The sequence below is a fragment of the Anarhichas minor genome, unplaced genomic scaffold, assembly GCF_050575085.1.
Source record: "Anarhichas minor isolate MPS153535 unplaced genomic scaffold, ASM5057508v1 ptg000007l, whole genome shotgun sequence".
Lineage (NCBI taxonomy): Eukaryota > Metazoa > Chordata > Actinopteri > Perciformes > Anarhichadidae > Anarhichas > Anarhichas minor.
In genome coordinates this window covers 20,554,104-20,579,672 of record NW_027466453.1, presented here as the reverse complement: position 1 = coordinate 20,579,672, position 25,569 = coordinate 20,554,104, and the positions used below count along the sequence as shown (strand labels likewise).

The window sequence follows — 25,569 nt, the reverse complement described above, 5'->3', positions numbered from 1 at the left end:
TGAAAGAGGTAAATGCATCACTTTATTTAAACGATTGGTCGTTACACGTTGAGGAAGACTGGTCCAAGCTCTTACCGTAGATCACATCAGATGTGGCTTTCTTAGACTATTTCTTGCAACAGGAACCTTTTTACAATGTTGTATCTTACTTGTAATATATGTATTCTAGGATTACACATGAATAAGAATAAATACATGGAAACAAACAAACAAACAAATGATTCATAAATTTAGTTGAGGATAATAAGCTGTGTATTTTAAAACCAAGTTCATCTCACTGGTCACTTTAACACAGTGATCTCCTTTACTGGTCCACAGAGCACGAGGCTGCACACACTCACACACACACATGCATTCAGTTTCCTTTAGCACACAAATACACATACATAAAGTTTGCAGGTTTACATGTGTTCAGACCCACCTTTTACACACAAACCCCCTCTACAGACACACACACCCGCTCACGGCGAGAGAGGAATCTGCTGTGTCAACACAATGACTCTCTGTGTCTCTCAGCTCAGCGGATCTCTTCGTGGAAGCGGCGGCAAAATCCTTAACTTGCCTTCAGCGGAGAACACATCCTCCACATCCTCCCGTGGGCCACACACTGTCCGGTGTGTGTGTGTGTTGCTTGTATTTAGCCTGCACTGGTGCTGATGGACTCTAATAAATGAGTGTGCCTGGCAATGTGTGTGTAGGTTTGAGTTCTCCACAGTGTGTAGGTCCATATCTTCACTTTAGTTTATGTGTTACATGATTAAAGAGAAAGTGGAGTTGTGGGATCAGGTGGAAGCGATTGACTGGTCTTCAGCAGCTGATTGGACAAGGCTTGTGATTGACAGGTGACATCACGAGGGATAATGGGAGGAGTCAGTTACATAATGAGCAGTTCGGTTGCGGCTCGTCAGTTCTCCAAAAGTGAATGGGCGAGTGCACAGCAGGGGAGCAGTGTGAGGGGGGGGGGCGGGGTCAAGGCGGCTCATTGACGAGCCAGTGGGCGTGGCCGTGTGTCTGAGTGACAGGTCATTGGCAGTGGTAAATGGGCTGGACGTACTCGGGGGGGAAGTAGCCCACGTGTCCGTGGCAGCGGCCCTTCCATTGCAGCGAATCGGAGCAGTCCATGAGCTCGATGACATCACCGCGCAGGAAGCGTAGCTGGGATGGATGGTGGGGGGCGAAGTCGAAGAGAGCGTGGGCATGATGGGGACGCTGTGGAGGGGGGAGGAAAAGAGAGAGAAAGTTAATGAAAACTTTGCTTCACAACTTTCTACACAGTCCATGTTATAACAGCCGAACGGTCATGAGAGAGAAACAGAGAGTAATAAGTCCAGAATGATATGAGTGAGACAACAATGCACCTTTACACACTCTCACACACACACTCACACACACACACACAGACTAAACACAGCACTCTGTATGAAGTGTGGTGTTTTACGGCGATTAATTGCAGGGTGAACTGCTTCCAACTCGACTGGCAGATGCTCTGCTTTTCTCTGCCTCTCTGTGTTTTTCTTTGCGTTCACTAAAGTAGTCTTTCTCCTCCCCTGATAACCGGCCTCCTCTGATCTCTGTTGACTCGTGAAGCAACAGCAGTTTAAGAGTAGCAGAATAAAAGCGGATATTTTAAGGAGAGCGTATTGAACTTAACTAACCTGTCAGCTGCACTCCCACAGAGAAAAGTGGAAGAGATATGAACGGGGAGTGAGAGCAATATTGTATTTTTTTGTTGTGTGTGTGTGTGTGTGTAGGTATCTATGTTGCAATTCTGAGCTTTATTGCCGTGGACTGCATTGTCTTAGAGGCCCAATATAAGGGCGTCCAGTCACACACACACTAACCAGACAGCAGGATTAACAGCATGAGACACAGACACAATGTATAAATCCCACAAATCTATGAAATCCTCACAGACTTATCCTTTATTGTTCTGCTGATCTAGTCTAGACTTCTTGTTAGTCCCTGTGCACCCTCTTCCTCTGTACTTGGATGCTGAGAGCATGTGCGTGTAGGCCTATATTTGCTCCGGTGTATGTGTGTGTGTGTGTGTGTGTGTGTGTGTGTGTGTGTGTGTGTGTGACAGCACTGGGGAAAACCCATTCATTTTTCCATGCTCGTGAGGAGCGGTGGGTTTGGGAGGAGAAATACGGTCCGCCGGTATCACGCTGCGCTCCGCTGCCTTGTGATCAGCGTCCTCGTCAGCGGCCGCTGACAGGGGAACAAATGACTCTGTAACACCGATGGACTACAGCTTTGTAGTAGATCTGTCTCTGCACACACACAAACAAGGTCTATAAGGCCTGTCACACTGCCTCTGTTTCCAAATGACAAGGTGTCAAAAAGAGGTCAAAGTTTAGCATGTACAGACTATATATATATTTATATATACAGTATCTATATATATATACTGTATATACTAGACCAACCGCACCATAAGAGGAACAACACAACAAGATTCATGGACTCAGATTAAGTTTGTCTCTTTGAAACTGACCCATATAGTCAAAAACTAAAATAAACTGTTTATTTAAATGTGTCATATAATATCTTTGTGAAACATTCACAGCACACGGGTTGAAGTCAAGATAGTTTCTCTGTAACCCTGTTTTTTAATGCATTCATTTAATAATCTGAAGGTCTGAAGGGAGCCATGCAAGAAGTTTTTCCTAGTTGTTCTGTAGTGTCACTGCCTGACTCTTGTGTGAAGCGGAGATGAAGTGGTGTGCTTGTAACTGAAGAAATGGGCGTAGTGTTAATATTTTAGATAGTCGTAGAGCATACACTGCAAGGCTGCAAAGTCACGGAATTTAGGAACGTACGAGGCGAGAAAAGGTTATATGCATTTAGAAAATAAAGTCCTGTTATTTCTCTGGCGTCATAATTTGTGTAAGTGAAACATAATGGAGTTCAGTGAGAGACCTTCATGACGAAGCCCCACTGATACAAAGACCAGCTGAACATGACTTTATATAAAATGACAGTTTGGATCCAAGCTAAATATACTGTTTTTAATCTGCAGACATACCTACAGCGGAATAAAGACCTGTTGCAACACATTCAGGTGAAATTAAAAACACAAATTATTTCATTAAAGATCTAGATTAGTCTCAGATTGTGACATCATCAAATAGAGCTTTGCCTTTGCTAAATCATTCTTTATTTGTGTTGTTAAAATAGACTCGATTTACCCCTTAAAACTGTTATTAACACAGTTGCAGAGTGAACGAGGCTACAGATATAAAGGTACGACTAAGATGAGATGTGATGTGGAAAGACAGATGTATTTTAAGGCTACAAAGCCGTGCAGGTAAACTTGGCGCCCTCAGCTATGGGGCGCGTTGTGATACAGATGCACTTCACCTCGAGGCCGTGACCGAGCAGCACGCTGACCTACAAGTACAGGAAAAGTCACAGCCTGTAAACTAATGTTGGAATATCTATAGAGCCAAATCCAGATTATAAGATTTGCAACCCAACAATGGACATTCGGTGCAGTTTTTAAGACTGCACAATCATGTACGTACACGAGGCCAACTTGGCACGCTACCCATATTAGATTTCTAAATGAATATAGAAGAGCAAGAGGACCTTTGACCACATCATGCAGACCTGAGGCAGAGTAACATAGAATGTAAATCGCTCTGATGGACCTGAAACATGCATGTTCCTGATGTAACATCTTTATTTCTGAGCTGAGGTAAATTCCATTTCATGATATGAAGAGAGTTGTTTTGATGTGGGACCTGTGACATCACAGGATGATGGGATGAATATCACACAACCACAAAAGGAAAATAATCTGCTACTAAAGATGCGCCCTTACGCTGAGTAGCAGTGCAGTAATTCATTTTGTCAGGAGTCTAATATGGAAATAATTTCGCTGAGGAGACGTCAATGGACATGTCACTGACGCTCTACATGTTTTGTTTTCATTTTCACACCACTTTGTTACCGACCGCAAAGCATTAAAGCACATTTAGAGCAGTTATTCCAGCATCTTACGCGTTGAGTGTTATTACTATAATGGAGCGATTAGATGCAGACTTGTGAGAACACAGAAAGAGCAGCTGTGAGGATGTGGGTGGGCTGCTGAGTACCGCTACAGAGGAACACCAGACGTTGAGATATGGTGTGAAGAGACACCAGTGACCGCTGATACCTGGTAATTCATCGAGAGTACCAGGGTTAACTTACTAACTTGGTGCGGCATCACATTAAAATGTAATCGAGAGAATAAATGAAGTATAAAACAGCAAGGAAATAAACAAGCACAAACATTCTGCCGTGGTCTTAAATCTGCTTTATAACAGCAATAAACAGGAAAAGAGTGCAACATCTGTCTGACTTCTGTTTCCCGTATTCACACTTCTTACAAGTGTTACAATTTTTACTTCATCAGAAATCATAGCAGAGCGATAGATCCAGTGTTAGTAGTGGAGAGCATGATTTGGATGGATTAGCATTGTGAGCAGTTGTTGTTATAATGCTGTTATTACTGTACGCGCAGGTCATGACACCAGCTTCTCAGTGGAGAACAGAAGACAGATGTTGGTGGTGCACCAACAGAAGCTACTGTATGAATATTTAAAAACTCAAAATGCTGAGAAAGAGCTACTGTATTTTAGCTGCTCACATTAAAGAGATTCAGACTGCGACAGTATTTAGGTCGCACAGATTTTCATCCTCCCGTAGGACCGCCGTCGTTATCTCCCGTTTAACTGCCATCACAACGCCCCGAAGCTAAATTGTTAAATCGCACCTGCTCCAGCTGCATTTGTGCATGAAAGTGTTTAGGTGTGAGGCCGGATGTTACCAAACAAGAACCCAAAGCGAGGAGCTGCTTGGTGAAATAAAAGGCTATTTTTAGGATGAAGAACCTGTCGTCCTCATCTGAAAGTCTCCTGCTCCGCCAGGTGAATTACTGCAGCAGTCTGGCTGCTCAGCGAACCGTCTCCGAATGAATCGCGATTATGAGAAAAAGACCAGGCCTTCATTTTATTGCAATAACCCCAGGTTTCAAAATAGTCTTTTTTTTTTTTGGAAAAATGAGTTGGTCGAGACGACCAAATCCTGCTGACTTATCCGCCACACTTTACTCCAGCACACTTATACAACAGCAAGCATACGAAGAGAGGGGTGAGACGGAGCAGACTCATTGAAGTAAAGCTCACACATCACAGAGATCAATAAATGTGGATCATCTTCTAAAGAGCATACCATTCAGTACAGGCTCAACACATTTAAGGTTTTCAGATTTCCTAAAGCTTGCGCTGATGATGTGGCCGTGAAAATATTGAAACTATATTGATATTTAGCTATATATATATATATATATATATATATATATATATATATATATATATATATATATATACGTTATTCTTTTTAAAATCATAACCCTATTGATCTATGCATTCACTCTTTTTGTATTTCATTCTTTAAAATGCACGAGTATTCCAATGTGCTGCCTTTTCAGAATACCACCGCCTGTTTGAAATGTTTAAAAAAGACCTTCTGGATGACGTCGTAAGCACAGGAGGATGTATGTGCATGTGCGTTTCGCTGTTACTTCCTCCCTCAGTTTAGTTCTATAAAAAGCATCGGCCTCCGCACTCTCTCACATCTTATCTGATCACCTCAGAAAAACCACAAAGCAGCAGTGGCTGGCTGTCTGCGGGGCCAGCACCTCAGATGCCAATGCCTCTTCACTGCTTGTTATTTACACGCAGTGCAGCGAGCTGATAGCTAAGAGCAAGGTCTGACTTTCCAGCAAAATGAACCAAAATGGTTACAAATGGACCCGATCTGCAGGATGTACAGGTGGCAGCAAAATCTGGAAGTTGTGCTCATCTGTTTTAGAGTTGCTTCGGGCTGATGATTTCTGAACGAGGCTGTTAACATGCTTCTATACTCATTAAAATGGCTTCACACTTTTAACGGAAGATAAACACCGGAAGCAACTTGGTAACTTTTTTTTTCTTCATTTGAAAAAGCAGCTCTGCTTTTAGAATATATGTTTCCAGCCTTCTCCATGACTACCGGGACTACCTATTGCATTGCAGTCGCTTGTTTAAAGTGATTATAAACCAAACAGATAGTCAATGGTGATACTGTTAATAGATAAAGGAGTGACTTGAACTTGTCCCTCAAACAATTGAGACTGGATTTGGACTTGTCGCTCAAAGACTTGGTACTTGACTTGGACTTGTTCATCAAAGACTTGAGACTTGAATTGGACAAAGTATAAAGTGTTTAAAACTTTAAAACACAAAAAAGGTCAAATATTCATAATAGTGTATTCTCAATCAATACAAGTCATCCTGATGAGGGGCATACATGTTCATACCAAATTTCAAGGCAATCCATCCAATAGTTTGTTCGGCTATTTCATTACAAACCTCAAAAATCAACCTGCACGTTCTGCTCCCCAATGAATGACGGCCTATTCTCATGTGCTTCAGAAGCGAAAAAAACACAAAACAAAACATGATGTGATGAGTATTAGCGTTGTGTTACTGTGATGCGAACATGCTTGTCACGTCAGGATCGCTGTGGATCACATCGCTCCACGGCGAGCGGGATCGCCTGCGGCCGCGGCCCCCATGCCACTCCCAGGAAGCACTTAACATGCAACGCCTTTCCCGTCTGCGTAATGACTTCACAGAAGGCCACAACAACAGCTTCTCCCCCCGGCGACAACATCATGGAAAATACCTGTCATTTAGATTTTTATCTCACTAATCCTGACTCTAGTTTGGGATACGCCTTTGGGTAACACCTTACAAAAAAAGATGCATTGAAAACAAGATAGAGGCTGTTGTATGCTGTGCAGAATGTAAAGCATGTGTGATATTGAGCTGTATGAAAGAAGATGCTTTGACTTGACTTGAAAAGCTTATAAATGTTGTAGATGAGAGCAGAAACCTCAACCCGGCTCATTGGGTGTGTAAAGTACTGTGGACGAAACACAACTAACTGATATGATATGTGGCAATCATGACTTATGTCCATAAAAAAAATCTGTTTTCTATGGAACTGCGGCGCTCGCTCCCTCTGGCTCGGTGCCTGGGATGACTGATTTGGTTCTGCTCCAAACCGACGGCAGTCTTGTGATCTTTCATTCCAAGCTGCACCTCTACGTCAAACCCTGCGGCCACAGTCACAGACCCGCACACATTTTCCCATAGCAATGACAACAGCAAAAAAACACAACCCTGGTAGCATGTCAAAGTCAGGGAAAAGTGAAATTTAAAACACCTGGGTAGCTTGTTATGTCTGTATAAAGAAACACACACAACAGGTAGAGACAAAAATGCTGCTTCACCGTGTGGAAAAAGTCTCATCAGAGACTTTAGGAAATCTCCAGCGACTCCGATACAAGAGGGAAGATGAAGTAGACGGAGAGTGATGACAACAAGAACAGATGCGTTTTAAATAAATGGGTTCGGGAGGAGATTGACAATTGTGATTGATAAGAGATGCTGTGGATTTAGGTGGATTTTTTTGGGGGGAAAAAGAGAGATGGAAACAGAAACACGTCATGCTGATCTGTGTAAAAAAACTAATTTCTCTAAATTCTAAACAGTTAAAACTTCCTCAAATTAGAAATATTTAAGGGGGAAACAACACTTGACGCTGTCTACAGAGTAATGTTCCGAAGATTAAACATTTATTCTACTATCTTAAGCTACATTTTCTAAATCAAAATCATCAATATATTCCCATTAAAAAAATGTCTTTTCTTTGTGAACCTGCATGAACCTCTCACACAGGAAGGACTTTAAACTCTGTTAAAGTACTGATTCAATTGTCTTTTGATAATATGTTTGTGCTCGTTGCTTTGGTTAAAAGGAGAGTTTGAGACAGTTGAAATGCATGAAAGAAAGAAAGAAGTGTGAGACACACGGGGAGTCACGTGCTCACCCTGGCAAAGTGCTCGGGGTCTCTCAGGAAGACCGTCCTCTCCTTCGCGATGCTGCTGCTGTGGTAGAACTCCACCAGCTCGTTGAGGGAGGAGAAGACCTCCTCCCACACGTAGTACTGAGAGCAGCGGTCCTGCAGCACCTTGAAGTGCTGAACGTGGTCCCCATAACTGCAAAAAGGAACACAACGAGAAGTTAAGAATGATTTCTTATCTTAAATGAGCATCTGTGGTGAGTTGATATGGAACTATATGATTCAGTTCATCATGGATGTAAAAGTAAAAACTCCTCACTCACTGGTCCTGCTTTTAATATCTGTTTAACCGTGTAAAATGAAAAATAACTCGGCCACTGCATCAGCAATTTCCTCTCAAAATCATGTGTGCCATGTCGTGCGGTGAGGAGATCTTGAGCATGCTCTTCATGCAACGTCACGATGTTCAACAACAGCGGAGACGGACAGACGGACGGACATAATCTGGTCGTCCCCGGGTCACTGCTTTTTTTTTGCACCACAGTAAATTTGGACCGGCTTCGGGTCGATACCGACAGTCTTGGCCTTTAGTGCTCAAAGCCGCCCCTTTAACTCGCACAGCTGTCAGCTGCTGGGGCCGGCAACACACAGGAGAACAGCTTATTTCCTTTCTTTAATTTTCTTTTTACATTTGAACCTATTGCAGAAAGTCCAGAGTGAAAACCCTGAACAAAAGAGACGACGAGACGACACCAGAACAGATAAAACAATACAGGAGTGGACAGATTGACCACATTTACCTGGGTTACTCTGTGAGTCTGTGCAAAGCAGATGATGTCGAACAAAACACCCATTTAGCTGAGAATCATTAGTCACACTGCGTAATACATTTCATGTCATATTATTGATGATACAGGGCTGAGCTCAAAACGATAATGACACAAAGCCGGTGGCAGGAAACAAAAATAGCCCCCGTGCTGGAGTGCATGCCTCGGCGTCATGATTAAAAGCGTTTGGCCGGTATTCATTGGCAATCATACCTGCTCCCCTATCCGGCTCTGCGGTGGTTGCTAAGTAACTTGCCAGCTTATCTTTAGAAAATCTGGACACCTCGCCGTGATCACACGGTTATGTAACTGCATCCAATATGCGGCGGAAGTCAACGCAACTCCCCCATATTTCTTAACGCATCACGTCAGTAGGTGTGTGTGTAGGGCTTGTGAGTTAATGATGGTTAAAATATCATATCCTCTGTTTGGAGAAAAGAGGAGCAGTGTTCTCACTGTCGTTTATTGTGACACGTTGGTGTTAAGATGTATCAGATTCCCATAAATGACGAGCCCTTCCTTCTAGAATCAACACAATGTAACCTCGTTGAACTCCTCCTCTATCTAGTCCGACTGGCTCCGCTCCAGACTCGGAGAGAAAGTGAATGAGCATCGGCTTGTTTTTTTGGCAGAAGAGCTCTTTTCTCTATTCAGACGCTGAGTTCTATATGAACCAGCGGGGCTGATTCCCCGATGACTGGATGGCATTCAGCTGCACCTCCACCTCCACCCTTCTTTCTCTGCCTTTTCCAATGTTTCACCACTTCTGTGTCCCCGTTTGCCTCTTCTCGCCCTCACATAGTCTCCCCCCCCAATAAAACAACAACTATGAAAGTGTGATAAAGTGTAAAGGAAATAGAGGATGCTTTTTAGTTGAAAAAAATGAATTGAAGCCAATTGTAAGTTGTTGTTGACACGGCGCCAGCCTTTGAACATGAACTCATTCTGTGAGAGCAGTCGTGCTATCTGTCTGTCTTTGCCTCTGGGTCTGTATTCCCTCTGTTATCTGACTTCTTTCTAACTTTTCCCTCCCTATCTCGCTCCCTCTTGTTATCTGCTCCACTCCGCCTCCATCGCCTCTCTTGACTCGGCCCCCCGTCCCCTCGTCCCCTCGTCCCCCCGTCCCCTCGTCCCCTCCACTGAGATCTTCTCTGTGAACGATCTCTATCAGCCCCCGTCACTGACGCCGTCTGCTGCGCCCTACTGGCTGGGCTTTGTTACTGCCACCAGCTGTGCAGCTGTTTGTCCAAATGTGACACAAAGCAGAGAAAAATGAAGGGGAATTTAAATTCTGTGGAGGTGGAGATTATAGACAGGATGCAGGCAGGTCAGGTGCTCTCCCTTTAGATGATCTACGACAGTGTAATGTAGAACAAAACACATCAAACACTTAGGAGGAAGGAAAAGGGAAACAAAACTTCTTTTAAGTTGTGCTGTAGCCTGTTCACCACATCTACTTTACATTTCCTGCAACTCTTTTGTTGTACTGAAATTAACCTGAAACATGTAGTTTTTGTATGTTTGGGGTCAATTTTAAAGTATAACAAATGTCCAAGTGTAACAAAACAAGCCCAGCTTATATTTATACTTATGTGTTTACCAGGGGGTTAGCCCTGATAGATAGATATTTCCAAATCATCCAGTTAACATAATGCATGCAACCACAAACTCTGCTATGAAAACTCTAATTTCACTCAATGTGCGATGCGATAAAGATGACAGAGAAAATTTGTACGAGTTGGTTTTCACACGGTGCAAAAAAGGAAAGTTTCTCCATAAAATGGACAGATCTCTAACAAACTAATACCAGTTAATAGGAACACCATTGAAACTCTGCACAGGCTACCATTACTTCAGACTGGCAGCTAGAGGTGTTACTGTATTATACTAAACACAATATAACAAAAAAGACATATAACGTGTCTTAAAATCTATGCGAACATTTTATAACAGATACTGTAATGATAGTGAATCTGTGGGTACCTGTCTGTTAAAGAGTAACTCGACCCTCAAGCCATATTTTTCAGCTGAAAACTGACGTATATGGATATTTAGAACCGTTGTTAATGGATTCAGGTCCACATTTTAGTGCAAATTATTTCAATTCTACACATTGTGTCAAGAATATGCAAAGCTACCTTCCTGTTGGTCTTGTAAACAAGCTTAGACCACATTTTTTACGTTTAGCTAACATGCATCATTCAGGATAAGAAGTTACCTTGTTGCATAGTCTCCCCGTTCCTGCGAGGTCTAACATTAGTTTTGGCACATGTTGGGCAGGTGAGCATTAGACCCCTGACGGCTCTCCATTAAATAGTTAGCTAGCAAACAGCTACATGCTTAAGTTAGCAGTTAGTCTAAGTTAGTCAGAAACGTAACGCCAGAATTCTGTGGTTTAGTTGCTCTTTAAACATTGTTTTATGACAGGAGACAAAAAAAGCAATCCACAATGTGTAATCCTGAATCTTGCATATCAGTTCTGCATGTAGTGTCAACAGTAAAAAAAACTTTGACAAAATGTCCTGTAGTGTCTCTGCACAGCTGACCAGAATCGCTTCAAATATTCATTGAGCAACACTTAAACTACAACATCACATCTTCACGCTCAATTTGCCCTGCATTGCAAAACACTACCCCACCTCTGCACCACTCGAGTAAACTAATGCACTTTGATATTTAGACGCGGGGAAATGGTAGAAAACACCCGAGTACTGCTACTATCTGAGCCTCATCACACTGCACACCTTCTCAGGCGGGGATAAAATGCAACATATTCACACTATCTAGACCATGAATCACCTCCTACACGCTGTTATAAGGTCACATGAACAATGGAAAGTATATGATGATTTTACAAACTCACTGAGAGGACAACAAACACAGTGTGGTGAACCAGGCTGGTCTCGTAGTAATACCTATAGAAATCATGTGCTGTAATTCATAGAGGAATCTTTCTTTTTAAATATTATCCACGTAATCTTGAAGGAGGCCGTATAAAGAACCGTTAAATCACACACTGGGCGGGAGTATGAGGTGGACGGGTCCAACAAACAGCCCTCTTTCAGCCAGAAGACAGCAGTTCAACGTTGATGTTTTTGTCACGTAATTTGCATATTCACTAACGGCACACCCGTAGTTAATTAAACCCAAACTACGATCTTTTCTTCAACCTATGTTGCCCTGACCTTACTAAGTATTTCACGATGTATTCCTAAATCTAAACTAAACAAAGCGAAAACGAGGAGTAACTTTTCGTAGGATATCATATGAGAATACATTTATACTGTACTATAAGTGGGCAAGAGATGAAACTGCACCAACACACGTATGACGAACGCCTCGAATATGACAGCTAGCAGCAGTAGCATGAAAAATAGCAATATGGAATGGGGGCACTTATTTTGATAATCACCAGATAATCAGTCATTAACACAGATTCAGATTATTAGTCCTGAACGGCTGGCTCAGGATTGACCTCGCAGGACTGGGTCTGATTTAAAACACTGGATGACGTTTTGAGCTGTTTCATCCATGAAATGCCGATTTGTATACATTTGGTAAAAAAAATGTCAATATTAACACGAGCATTGCTGTTTTATCACAGTTCACTCATATCGCTTGTTTTATAGCTTAAAAAAAACATTTTAAAAGTGTGCAGCTACTCTTTAATTTTAATTTAATTATTACCCAGAGACATCAGAGTACCAGAGTGCATCACACCGAGAGCATCTGTCTCAACTTGATCACACACACTCCACACACACGCACACACACACACACACACACACACACACACACACACACACACACACACACACACACACACACTCCAAGTGCCCTCTCATCTCCCTGATCCAGTGTAATTAAGGCCCACAGCGATAGAGAGATTATTTTCTTTTCCTACTAAAAGGAAATGGGCAAGAGAGAGAGAGAGATTAAGAGAGAATGAGAAAGATTGAAGAGAGAAAATGAAATAGACAGAGCGCAGAGAGAGAGAGAGAGAGAGAGAGAGAGAGAGATATGGACTGTAGATGAGGACAGAAGTTATTTATAAAACTTTTACTCCGCGCCAGCACAATTCAAGACGCGTGAAGGTCATCCGTCCATCTTTCTCTCGACTTTCACTCCATCAATCTAGTCTCACTTCCTTGTTTTCTCTGTCTCTCATCCTGCCAACCAACCAACCACCCTCCCCCCCCTCACCCCTTTCTCTAATCTGCTGTTCGGTTTCTAAACCGCTGCAGATGTCTGGAATACTTCACACAGCCACGCTGACACCTCCAGCTGTCAATTTAACTCTGTGACTGTGCGCATGTGTGTGTGTGTGTGTGTGTGTCAGTAACTGATGGTTGTGTCAAGGAGTTATCAGAGTGTGCGTCAGCCCATGTGCATGTGTGTCCGTTATCTTGTGTTTCACAAGCCGAGCGTGTAGTGTGCACGTGAGTGATTGAGTGAGAGGTTCAGCTCCTCCTGCAGCATCAATAAATATTCCTCATCAACTGTTTGCGATAGATGGATGAGGAGAGAGGCAGGAAGTGTGTGTGTGAGGGTGCTAGGATGGAGCGAACGAGGGGAAGGTTGATAAAAGATGTTTGGTGGATGTGGCAATTTAGCCGTAAGTGTGTTGACGGTTCAATGAGGAGCCTTTCAGACGGAGATGATATTTGGCCTGAGATAGAGGGAGGAAAGAGTCTCCGGTTATCATCATAAATAAGACGACCACCGACCTAAACAAACAGGGATGACACCTAGAAAAGCAGAACTGTTTTTTTGCTTTTGAAAAGATAACTTTTTCAACTCCATATGCTGCGAATTTAAACCATGAAGTCGTTTGGGTTCAGACTGCTGTCATTGGTTGAGATACAGGAAGCAGGAATTAGCAACTGGCAAAAGGAATTCCTGTGATGAATATAGATTTGAGTGGTTATGTAATAGATTCTCCGAGCCAGAGATGCTTCAAGGAAAGACATAATCGGTTTAGTTAAATCTCAACAGAGCCACCGCTAAGTAACGCTAGGCTAGCAAACCCTCAGGCTAGTCTAAAGCTACAGGGGTACATTATTTAAGCCAGGAAAACTAAAAAGTACTACTATGACTTGAAGTACTTTTTCAGTCTCGTTCAACCTCACAAAATGAACATGTTCTACCTCAGTTATCCTGCCAAGCTGACTTTCAAAGCTCAGACTAGCCCGTAGCGATTTGGTACGCTAGTTAGCTAAATTTCTTTAAATATATTAAGTATCCACCTGCCAAGGCGGTAATTCTACTTCTCTCTGAATACTAAAAACAAGCCTCACACAGTGTTTTACAGGCCACATTTCAGAAAAGTTTGGTCTCATTTTGAACCATCCACACCCGAGATGAATAAATCCCCGCTTCTGTTATCTTAGCTGCCATCTTGACTGTTGTTTGTTTGGGAGATGAGAGGGAGATACACCTGGAGGAGATCTGCTCTCTACTGACTTCACTCTTCTAGTTGTTTCTGGGTTTCATCAGCTTAGCTCTTATTTCTGCTGTGAGGAGGGAAAGACGAGACCCTCTGGAGGGTTTACCTCCCAGAGGGTCTGGCTGGTCTTACTTCAGCTCTGTCAATATGAGAAAACAGGGAAAACCAAAAGTTAAATCATGCACCTCCACCTGCCATAAGCTCTCCCGTCTCCTGCCTATTTTATCTGCAGTCGCTGCTTGCTGTTTCCCTCTGTCTCTCTCCATCTCTCTTTATATTCTTCTCTCTATTTCTCTCTGTATTTATGTCTCTCTCAAGTCTCTCTCAATTGTGTTTTGGTCGCTGAACTCTGCTATTCAATGGGTGCCACTGAGCTGTGGTGTAAGCTGTGAAAGCCTAACTGGACAGTTAATAAAAAATATAAAAAGGAGACCGGTGCACTTTTCTTTTGGTTCCATACGTAGAAGCAATAATGAAAATAAAATAAAATAACATAGAGATGATCGTTTTTCTAAGGTTACTACTGCAAATGTTGACATTTGTCTTCATTGGGGATAGTTCCAAACCCTCCAGGACCGTTTGTGAGAGTTAGATATATGTAGCCTACGGTGAATATGAAGCTGCCGGTTAGCTTAGCTTAGCACAAAGACTAGAAACAGGGGGAAGCAGCTAGCCTGGTTTTGTCTAAAGGTAACAAACCTATAAGACATAGCGTGTTAATCAGTGAACTTGCTAGAATATCAATTCTTTACTGGCTCACTTCTTCACCCTGCCATGCACTTATTTTAAGCTCAAAGGAGATCATGTAGCTGTAAAATAAGCGTATTGCCTAAAGGGTCGGGCCCCTTTATGGTTCCTCTTTGGAGTAATGACCCCGATAAGAGACTAATTATGACAAGGAAGCTGAATGAACGGCCAGATTCAGCACTTTGCTGTAAGAGCCTTCAGCGACTGCAGCGTGAGTCGGTGATAGCTGAGGCCACGATCCACGAGGAAGTGCTTCGACAGTAGACAAACGGCAGCGCAGGCAACAGACCTCCGTTTTCCCTTCTCACAGCTGGGTGACATATACGTTTCAAATATACCTGCAGTGATATCATAGTCATCGTCACACTATTTATTTATATTCTTAAGCTATTGTACACACAAAGTTTCTGACAGACATTTGGAAAAAGACAAAGGCCACAGGAAAGCCATGTATGTGTGTGTGTGTGTGTGTGTGTGTGTGTGTGGGTGGGTGGGTGTGGGTGTGTGAGACCACTATACTGTTAAAAACCCAGTGTGTGAGATGCACATATAGAGGACTGAGCTGTGGTGAAACAACCTCAAGCTCTATCACACTACAAGACAATCAAAAGAAAAAAAGAAAGTGACGTTTGCTCTCTTCCAGTTTGACTGAAAGAAAGTAGAAGAAGTTGCAGCTTCAGACATGTGCGTTGGGATTATTCTCCAGTCTGCCCCGCATGTTCTCCGTCTGCTTTCGCTTCAGCTACTGATTTCCTAGAGTGTCTTTTGATGACTGACAGACGGGTGCACCGTCGTCGTTACGTTCAGCTGAGAGTTTTTACGTGTAGGTGGAAGGACTGATATCGACGATTGTGGCAGAGCGTGAGGAAGGAAGTGAGATTTTCCATTTGAGAGAAAGTGAAAGTTACGTCCCTTGTCAGCGAGAGTCTAAAAAATACCAAATGCTGCCTTTTATCTATGTTGATATACCTCAGCTCTTGTTCTTCAGTTTCTTTTTTTAAACTGGATCTATATTAGAGCATTGTGGAAGGCTCAGACTCAGAGAAGACACATCCTTAGGTGGAATCTGCTGAACCTTGAAAGCCTAGCTAAACAAAATGGATTCCTCATCTCTCTCTATAAAAGTCTAGGTTGGCATCACTTTGCTCCACTTTCCAAAAATAAGCTACTAAATAACCCATTGGGACAGTTTCACTGGCATAGTCTGAAGCTGGTCCCCAGCCACGCATTCTTTCATAACCACCTTTGAGAAAGTATTCTGAACGGAGGCTGCACTTAAACAGGAGCCCCTCCGGTCCGTCTGCGAACGATACGTCTCTAATTCAGACCACAAAAAGCTTTTATTCCCAATGAAGACTGATCACCTTCAAGCTCCCCCGGTCTGAATCACTGTTGAGGACTCTGCGGTTTAGTCCTTGTTATTTACCTGAAGGTTTCAGATACCTCCGGGAAATTCACATTCTACAATGTCGGATATTTAACAGGCGAGTTACAGTATATTCTTGTGCACTCAATATATCAAGGCCTACATAAGATATACACAGAAACAAATAAAAGATTGATTTGATTCTATTGCTGTCCAATGAGAGCCATGTATCTTCATTGGGTGAATAAAGTAAAGGATTAAAGGATCTGTATTTAACATTTAAAGCGTTTATAAAGCAGACAACTATCGTCTATGTAAAGATATAGACGAGTAACGTCTACCTCAGCAGAGAATGAAGTCTCTCTCCCTCTGTGTGTGCTGTTATTGGAGCTTCTCCTTGCTTTGCTGACAGAGCCGGGCTTGCAATGTTAGCGCCGTTAGCACCGTTAGCTGAGAGCCGCCAGCTCAGCCGTCGCCATGTCGAGAGCCGTTGAGAGGCCACCAAAAGCTCCCAGTCTCGTAGATAGCATGTTTCGGTGTTCCTTCTTGGCTGAATCAAGCTTTTCAAACCTATTAATTAGCTGATTATGTGCATCGTCACCATGACATCAGTATTTTGAAAACCCTGTGGTCCCCACTGTGCATTTCTTCATAATAGGATTGGATTGATGAACAACAACGCTATGCTCAATAACCCATTCACAGCTTTCTGATGGGACCGTTAGCTGGAAATGAGGCCTGAGCAATGCAACGCTGGAACAAATTAACACAAAAGAGGTAACAGGGGTGATTATTTATTAATTTTGTACTAATATAATTAGCTATCACAACAACAACATGTCATGGTGACACCCAACCCGAGACCTTTAAGACCATGAAATACTTCCATGATGCACTAAGGTGATTAAAAGGTGCACTCTGTGAACCATGGTGCCTCTCCTTGACGTTAAAGTGACAATTAAAACTTTGCATCACAGCCAAATTATCCGAGTAATAAAACATGGAGGTGAAACTGACCCTGATATTTAATTCAATTAAAACATCACAACTTTATATTTTAACCTTCACAGTGTTGATCTCAAACAGGTTTTTCTGTAAAATTAAGAAAACAAAGTCTCTTTTTGGCTCCATTGGTGGCTCTGAAAGTGGATCACATTTTCACGGTCTGACGTCAAAGCCGGACCGAGCCGAGCTCCCACAGTTACCGCTGTCAGGACGTCTCCTCAGACGGGAGAACTGTCAGCACACAACGACCGCACACACACACACACACACACACACACACACACACACCTGACCCAATTTCTGAGCTGTAACACCATCCAACAACAGCAGCCAGAGAGGAATCAACAAAAAGACAAAAAAAAAAGAAGCATCAAAATCCTCCCTCTCTCTTGGCAGACCTGTTACAGCACCTCCCTGCTCTTCCTCCCTTCTTTTCCCCCTTAATGCCGGCAACTTCCTTCCTTTTCCTGCCTTAATGCTTCCAAAAATCCACTGGGAGAGAGATATCATGCCCAAAACAAGCCACAAATCCAATTCGTACTCATACAGCCTCTGCGGAACCAGAGAAGAACCCACCCTTACTTCCAGGTCTGTATTTATGCCAGAATTCTGACTCCAAATCCACCCTACACAACCCCGATTGCACAACACAGAGCCTCAGCTGCATCCCTCACCGCCATCCCCCCGACAAGACAACCGATTGGCCCCATCAGCAGCTCCAGATGCCGTGGTGTACCAGACAGGATTAGCTCACATCAGGCCAGAGGGGCTGCAGATCCTCTTACCCTCCTCCCCACACCACCTCCTCTAACCCTCTCCTCTTCTGCAGGAGGTCCTCAGATCCCCCGCCACCAACGTAAAGCTTCCACTCAACATTTAATTAACGATCAAACGAGGGACGACACCGCTGCATGAGCGGGGACGTGTGCACACAGTATATGTTTGCATAGATCTGCTAATTGAATTAGATTGCATTAGAAGAGATGAGACACTTTAATGATCCCTGTGGAGAAACAGGGCTGTTGTAGTCATAGGAGGATGCATGGAGAATAGGAATTGAATAGTGTATAGAGATCAACCTAAGACAAAGTTTTGGATCCTTGAAGAGTCCTGTGCTTCCTACCTGACGGACATGGAGAACTCTCCAGGGGCGCTCTCACTCTCTCGGACCAGAAAGGCCCCGCACTCCCTGTGTCGGAGTCGACTTTCTGCCACACCGCGAGATATCCGACCGGCAAACCAGCTGGAAGCAGGAAAAGAAAAATAAGAAAGAAGTCATTCATTTCGCTCTTTTATGCATGTGAACCGGGTTGTTCTGGGGGTCTGTGCAGCTACGAAACAATTTTACACACATTGAATTATTCATCTGGGTGTCTCATAACTTTTGATGTTTCTATTTTCAGTGGAAATGATGAGACTTTAAAAGAAAAAAGCAGCTCTGAACTGTACAGATCAATGCTGACAGTGATATAAACGGGAGGAAAAAGTAAAATTAGCACATTTGTGAAGTTATTTTTAAAAAACACTGCTAAATATGCACGCAAAAACAAAAACTCAGATTGATGGTTCAAACGAGAGGAGAGCACATCCGGTACGGAGGCGGCATTATGGGACTCTATCGCGGTTAAGGTCACGGGGTCAAGAATTCTGGCTCTGCGAAGAAACGCTCACGCTGAGCACAAACTTAACTTAACAGCTCACACTGGACCGCATACACGCGTGTTCATAAACGAGCCAGAGCCGCATCAGTGGCTGTGCTGCCGGTTTGGTGTGTTTGTCGCAGCGAAAAGTAGAGCCCAGCTGGTGTATGACCATCTGATGGAGATACGGGGTGTACCAGCAGCTTCACTGTAAACATACACACACACACACTAACACACACACACGGCTGTATCGTGTGTGATTACGTAAGCCGGCGAGTGAGTGTGTCCCTTTGGGTAGGCTGCCTTATGCCGTTATGAGTGCAGATGTCCAAAGCAGAGCAGAAAACGCCCAGAGCGGCACACACTTACTCATGAGATGTTTAGATAGACCAGTGCTTGACGTGTAAAAACGTGTGTAAAAAGTAAAGTTGAAGAAGTGTGTGTGTGTGTGTGTGTGTGTGTGTGTGTGTACTTACGCGTGTGGTCGCAGGTTGATGTAGTTTTTTGGCACAAAGCCTTTTCTGTTGTGGAGCTCAGCTGTGTACCAGTTAGGATCATCCTCCATGTTGGTGATCTATGAGCAAACACACACACACACACACACGGATGGATGAAATATTGCCCATAATGATGTGACGCAGCCTATTACTATCGGGTGAAAGGCCACTATCGTTTCTCTCTCACTGGCCGTACGTCCGTCTCCCGGGCCCGGCCTCTCTCCCTCTATTATCCGCTACAGTGGCTTTCATCCGTCGATGTGTGAAGCGAGGCCGTCCGCTCACTCAAACGTCCGAGGCACGTGCTTTATTGGCGAGTTCAAAATGCCACATGAAGCCCTTCATGACTACACACACATGAGAGGCAGGCAGACAGATCTGAACTGCTTTAACCCTTGCTGCTGCTGCTGCTGCTGCTGCTGCTGCACAATAACGGAGCAGAACTCCTCAGCTTCATTTGCAGTCAAACAAGAGGCCGGTGGTGTTAAATGACTTTTGGGTGTAGAAACAGCAGGGTGACGAGGCCAGCCTTTAATTGTGAGAGACACACTGTCACCTGATATGCTCCAGTGTGACTGCTTTAATGTTTCCCTGTTTTATGCTGGTGTCTCTCTTTGGTCTTGTAGCTGTTTTGTTTCTGCTCTGTTGTCATTTTTTATATTCAGTATTCTAATCCGGCTGTGACATTCCTTGTCATTTAGATTTTTTAAGCTGCTGTTTGCTCTGCTCCGTGTGCAGTGATTTATAAACCCCTTATTTTATTATTTTATCTCCCCTACAGAGCTAAGCTTCATCACTTTTTCTTTTTTTTTATCACAGTGCTGCTGTGTTTTATCAGTCAAACTCAAATAAACTAAATCATAGACATTAAAACTGACAGCAAGCAGAGCGTGAAATACAGTTACACGTGTACAACTGAAATGTATCCGGCCCTTTAATGCATCTATGATGGCTAAAAGTCTCCCAAAACGTTGTCCTGTCCCCTGTCTGCCTTCAGAAACTTCATTTCATGCACCACCTGCTTTAATGGTGTGCACAATCATACGTGCATTGTAAAATGTGTTGCAGGCTGTGGAGGGATTAACTGCTCTTAGCATCAATCACAGAACTGAATGATTGCCCTTTCACTCAGCTGGTGGTTTCAGTGCTGGCCAGACTACGTTTCATCTGAATAAGAAGAAATCCATCTGAAACAATCTCTCGCTATATTTAAAACTATTTATTACAGGTTTAAAACATGTCGGACTGTCTCAAGACGACCATAGTCACATCGCCCAGCTCAGGGCTCCGTTAGACGTCGTCTTTTCTGACCAAAATCTGAATTGAAAAGTATCTCCTCCCTCTCATTTCCTTGCTGAGGATACACTTTGCCAGCGCTACGTTTACAGATGCATCGACAGCTCTTGAATTTGCATTAAAATCAGCTTTTTCTTCGTCTTGCACACTCTGCTTCATCGCTGCCCTATTGTTTATTGACTCAACAATGAACAGCATCATTGTTGTATACGCTTCTTGGGAAAGAACTCAGTCGAAAGCTTCTGAGGTCAGTGTAATCCATTATTCATTTCTTTCCTCCCCATGTGTGTTTAGGATGTATATGTATAGGATGTTCATCTACGACCACCCCCACCGAATCAGCTGTGACTGAATGAGCTCCCCATACCGATGGATTTAACATTTACATAATGAACCCTTAAAATAACTATAAGCCCTTAATGCATCAATGAAAAATACATCTCCAACGGGAACATCTGCACCAGAGTGTAAATATCTGAAGACAACTCTCAACGAGGCTTAAACAGGTCAGGTGATTCCCTTTGGCCTCGAGGCCCCAGTCAGGAAGACAGCCTTTCTGGGCTTGGGTCTTCTTTGTCACTCCAAGGAGGGTTAAAACAGAAGAATTCACGGCGTCGTATCGCGTCAAACCGTTGGTATACAACCGTAGACTGTATATAAGAAGTACATATTCAACGTGACGTCACCCATTGGTTTGTGGACTGCCGTTATGAAGCCTCGAGTTCGCCGCCATCTTCGAATATGGCCGTTGCCATCTCTGTTTTTTTGCAACCAGTGAACTGAACTGACCATATTTGGAATGCAGAGGAGTGACGTAGAGACGCCGTATACTGCTCATAACGGTAGAGACCTGTCAATCACAGTAAGCCCGCCCTAAAGCATCCCCTGCTTTATGGTCTGTTTGACTCTAAATGGACCATCATTTACTAAATGAACATCATGCTGTATTGAAGAAGACTTGAAACTAGAGATTGAGACCATAAACTCATGTTTACAATGTTTACTGAGGTAATAAATCAAGAGAGAAGTAGAGTCATTTTCTCATAGACTTCTATACAACCAGAGGAGTCGCCCCCTGATGGTCACTAGAGAGAATGCAGCTTTAAGACACTTCTGCTTTGACTTCACTCTTCAGAACCGGAGCTGTCCACCTGGGCACAACACATGCGAGGCGTCCGCAGGGAGGTTTTCATGAAAGCCTACTTAATGGGTGAGAATTACAATTCTGCAATTATTGAAAATATCTTTCGTAAAAGACCATTAACAAATGTTTCTATTTAAAAAAAAATTCCGCCACCATCCATTCAAGCAAACTCAAAATGTTCTGTCAGGCCGAGCGAACCCAAAGAGCACGCCATCCCTTTTATTTCTAGCGCCTTCTGCTGTAACCCTCCAACATCACAGCTCCACTGAAAGTCATTCTAGTGTTAATTGCAAGTGACAAATAACTCTCTGACCCCCCGCAATTTAGCTATTAAGGCTTTCAGGGGGTCTCAAGTGTTAATCAAGGGGTCTGGGACCCCGCGAGACCCCCCTGTGTTTCGCACAATGGTCATACCCCCCATAGTTTAAGACCATGTTCCAGCCTTCATTCAACAGGCCTTGTGTCACACCAGGAAGTGAACAAATTAAATAGTAGCACTTTAGCACCCGGCAGTCCCCTATGAGTCACTGCCAGTGACGGAGGATTTAAACTCCAAATAGTTTTATTTAACTCTGAAGCTATTTTTATCATTTCATTAGGAGTCTACACTCTAGTCAGCCTGATAGATGCGTTTCCAGATGTTCCCCAACAGAATGATTGGGGACAAAACCACCAGTAAGTAGTGACAAGGAAAGTATCTGACTCAATTTTGAGCTGTTTTAAATGATGGGCATTTTGCGTGATGCTGTACGAGTCGTGGTGAACTTTTAAAGCTGCGACCATCTGGCGCCGTGAGCGGGAATGAACAAATGTGAGGAATTATTTAAAAGTACCGCTTGACCCAAGTCTGAACCGGAGCTGTTTGGCTGGAGACTAAACAGCAGTTTTGTCCCAGCGGGAAGGAGAAGAGAGTTCAGTGTGATGCTGCTGGCCCAGCCATCAAGATATATACAGTATGTTAATAACACCCAAAGACTGATATCTGCACATAAATACTACAGGAAGTTAAGAATCACATTATTTGCTCTGAGAAGGCTCAGACAAAGCAGAAAAACAAAATGCCACCTCATTTTGACTGCATCATACATTGACTCAGCAGGAATGAGATGCTGCTTTATTCATGTGTCGTCTAATATTGTAACAGAGTGTGTCTAGGATGAATAATATACCCGTCTGCTGTATGAAATGACCCTCAGGCATTATTATCCTCTTTGACATATTCAAATACATGTCACGGGTTATTTCCTGACGACGTCTTTCCCTCCACCTGACTCAACTATTTCTATACCTCGAAGTAAATTTCCAACCTTTTCTCAGCATGCCTTTCACAAACTAATATATATGCAAGTGGCCAAAGTGAGACCACAATGAGAGCAACAGCCGCCCCTGGAACTTGTTCTGCAGCATCACTGCTCTCTGGTGTACTGAGGCTGAACCCCGTGGAGAAATTGATCTCTGTGTCTTTGTCCGAGCGCTGTAGGTGGATGTGGAACAGCTGGTGCCGTAGCGTAAGTCTAGAGAGAAGCTCTTGCTCTTTAATTCTGAGGTTTGCTGCTGATTGTCTTCGAGGGACAATTTTCTACTACAGTGATTTCCAGCTGTGCAGGAACTATCTCAGCACTGCATTTGGCCTGTTATCCATTAGAAAGACACAACAGCTGTAGCTTTAAGAGAATCTTTGTTTTGCATCCGATCAGAGATCAGACTGGTTTAAAGGAACAGTTTGTCATTTTAGAAAATACCTTTACTCATTTTTTGTTGTTGTTGTGCAAAGAGTTGTATGAGATGATTGAGACCACTGTCATGTCTGTCAGCTAAATATGAAGCTACAGCAAGCAGCTGTTAGCTTAGCTTAGCATGGAAACGACAGACCAGAAACTCAAGGAAGTGACTGACGACGGCTAAGAAACGGTCCTTCACGTATTCATGAGTCTGCGGCGGGGACAGCTGTGGACGGAGGCATTCTGTTGTCAGGCTGAGATATCTCAGGGACGTCTGGAGGGAATTTTATTTAAATGTGACACAAACGTCTACTTGGACTCAGAAATGTATTGATTAGATTTTGTCCTAACTCGATAATTAATTTGCTAATTTAGACAAATTTAGAATCACAAATGTCTAATTGGATAACCTTCTTTGGGTCATTTTTATTTTCTTCAAAATCACTTTTTTGGCCATAATTCAACGCCATAACTCAGGAACAGAAGGGGAGATTATGACCATGTTTCACATTTGGACAGATGCTGAATCGGTGCCACTAATCTCTGGTGTTCACCTTGAGAATAGACTCATTGTTTAGAACTTCGGTTGAAAATGTGTGAAGCATCCAAGTTTTAGAATTTCTAGCTTATTTGCAGCAACATCCGTATTTGAAGCATCGTCTGCTATTTTGTGCTCTATCAGAATCAACTTTATTGGCCAAGCATGTGAACACATTTTGTATTTCGAGGTACTTGAATGAGTCCACCCTCTTCGCTTCCTCTCCCTGGGGGACCACCAGGACAGCTTCAGGTGATTGTCTTTGCCCCACATGACGAAGCTCTCTATCAGTCCTCTGCACGCCTCTTTAATGTCTCTAAGACATGATTCTCTGGAATCGTACATGTCAATTTGATACCTTCCATTTCACCAAAAAATACACCTTTTATTGTAAATTTCTTTAAAGCGTGCACTATATATATTATATACACATATATTACATGAGTAAACTGCCACTTGACTGGTTGGGGGAGGCAGACAACCTCAAGTCACTATAGTTTACATTCATTCCATTGGGCTGTAGTTGTGCAGGTAGGTGGGTTTTGTTAGCCTTAGATGAAGCCAGTTTAGCTCTGTCTTGATGCTAAGCTAAGATAGCTGACTACTAGAGAATAAGTGTATTTCCCCTCCAAGAAAAAAACGATTCCTTTACCGTGGAGGTTTAAATAACATTTTCATGTCCAGAGTTCTTAGCGTGCCGATCCCTTTCTCAGTCAGAAATGTCTGTAACATTCAACGCAAGTTCAGGCCGTCGATTGGCTGGTTTCTCATACAGTTCCTTCTTTTTTTAGCAACAGCAGCACCTGGATACAGATACACTTATAATTGTTGTAATTATCACAGTGGAGGCAGAGAGAGAGACAGGTGCCTAATCGGTTGATCCATCACTCTGTTCTGAGGCATGTGCTGTATGTTTGTCGATAGATAGATAGATAGATAGATAGATAGATAGATAGATAGATAGATAGATAGATAGATAGATAGATAGATAGATAGAAAGTGGAGAAAACATCTTTCTTACCTTGAGCAAGTCCCCCTTGTTGAAACTGAGTTCATCACCCTCTGTGGCACGAAACGTATACAGTGCCACTGCTTCCATGCCGAAACCTCCCAACACACTCACTCACACTCACATACACACTCCACAATCTGGGACCCCCACTAATGCCCCTGGCACAGGGGGGCAGGGGGGAGGAGGGGAGGGAGAAATGTTTAAAATAAAACAGGTGAAGGAAAAAGGAGGCAATGAAATAAGAAGACAGGACGAGGAGAGAGAGTAGAAGAGGAGCAAGAGAGGAGAGGTCTCGTCCGTCCGTCCGCTGAGCCAGAGAGCGCGCAAGAGAGTCAGAGCAGAGGATGAGAGAGAGAGAGAGGGAGGGAGAGAGAGAGAGAGCGAGAGAGCTCTGCGAGGGGAAAAACACGACTGGCTGCTGCTCAGCAACA

The 25,569-nt window shown here is 43.3% G+C and overlaps 1 protein-coding gene across 1 annotated transcript; it reads right to left on the bottom strand.

Moving 5' to 3' along the window:
- On the bottom strand, nt 1–25,569 carry grapa (GRB2 related adaptor protein a). The gene is made up of 5 exons (XM_076086537.1): nt 25,148–25,569; nt 19,407–19,504; nt 18,411–18,530; nt 7,924–8,092; nt 1–1,209 (listed from the first exon to the last, which is right to left on the bottom strand). The coding sequence occupies exons 1-5, from the start codon at nt 25,223–25,225 to the stop codon at nt 1,024–1,026; spliced, it is 651 nt and encodes a 216-aa protein (XP_075942652.1). The 5' UTR covers nt 25,226–25,569; the 3' UTR covers nt 1–1,023.

Bases quoted from the DNA above. Each gene is read 5' to 3' on its own strand.
- grapa (XM_076086537.1), bottom strand. From the start codon at position 25,225: ATGGAAGCAGTGGCACTGTATACGTTTCGTGCCACAGAGGGTGATGAA. The intron at 19,505-25,147 runs GTAAGAAAGATG...GTTTGCTCATAG, and splicing joins ACAAGGGGGACTTGCTCAAG to ATCACCAACATGGAGGATGA. The intron at 1,210-7,923 runs GTGAGCACGTGA...CCCCCTCCACAG, and splicing joins ACCCCGAGCACTTTGCCAGG to CGTCCCCATCATGCCCACGC.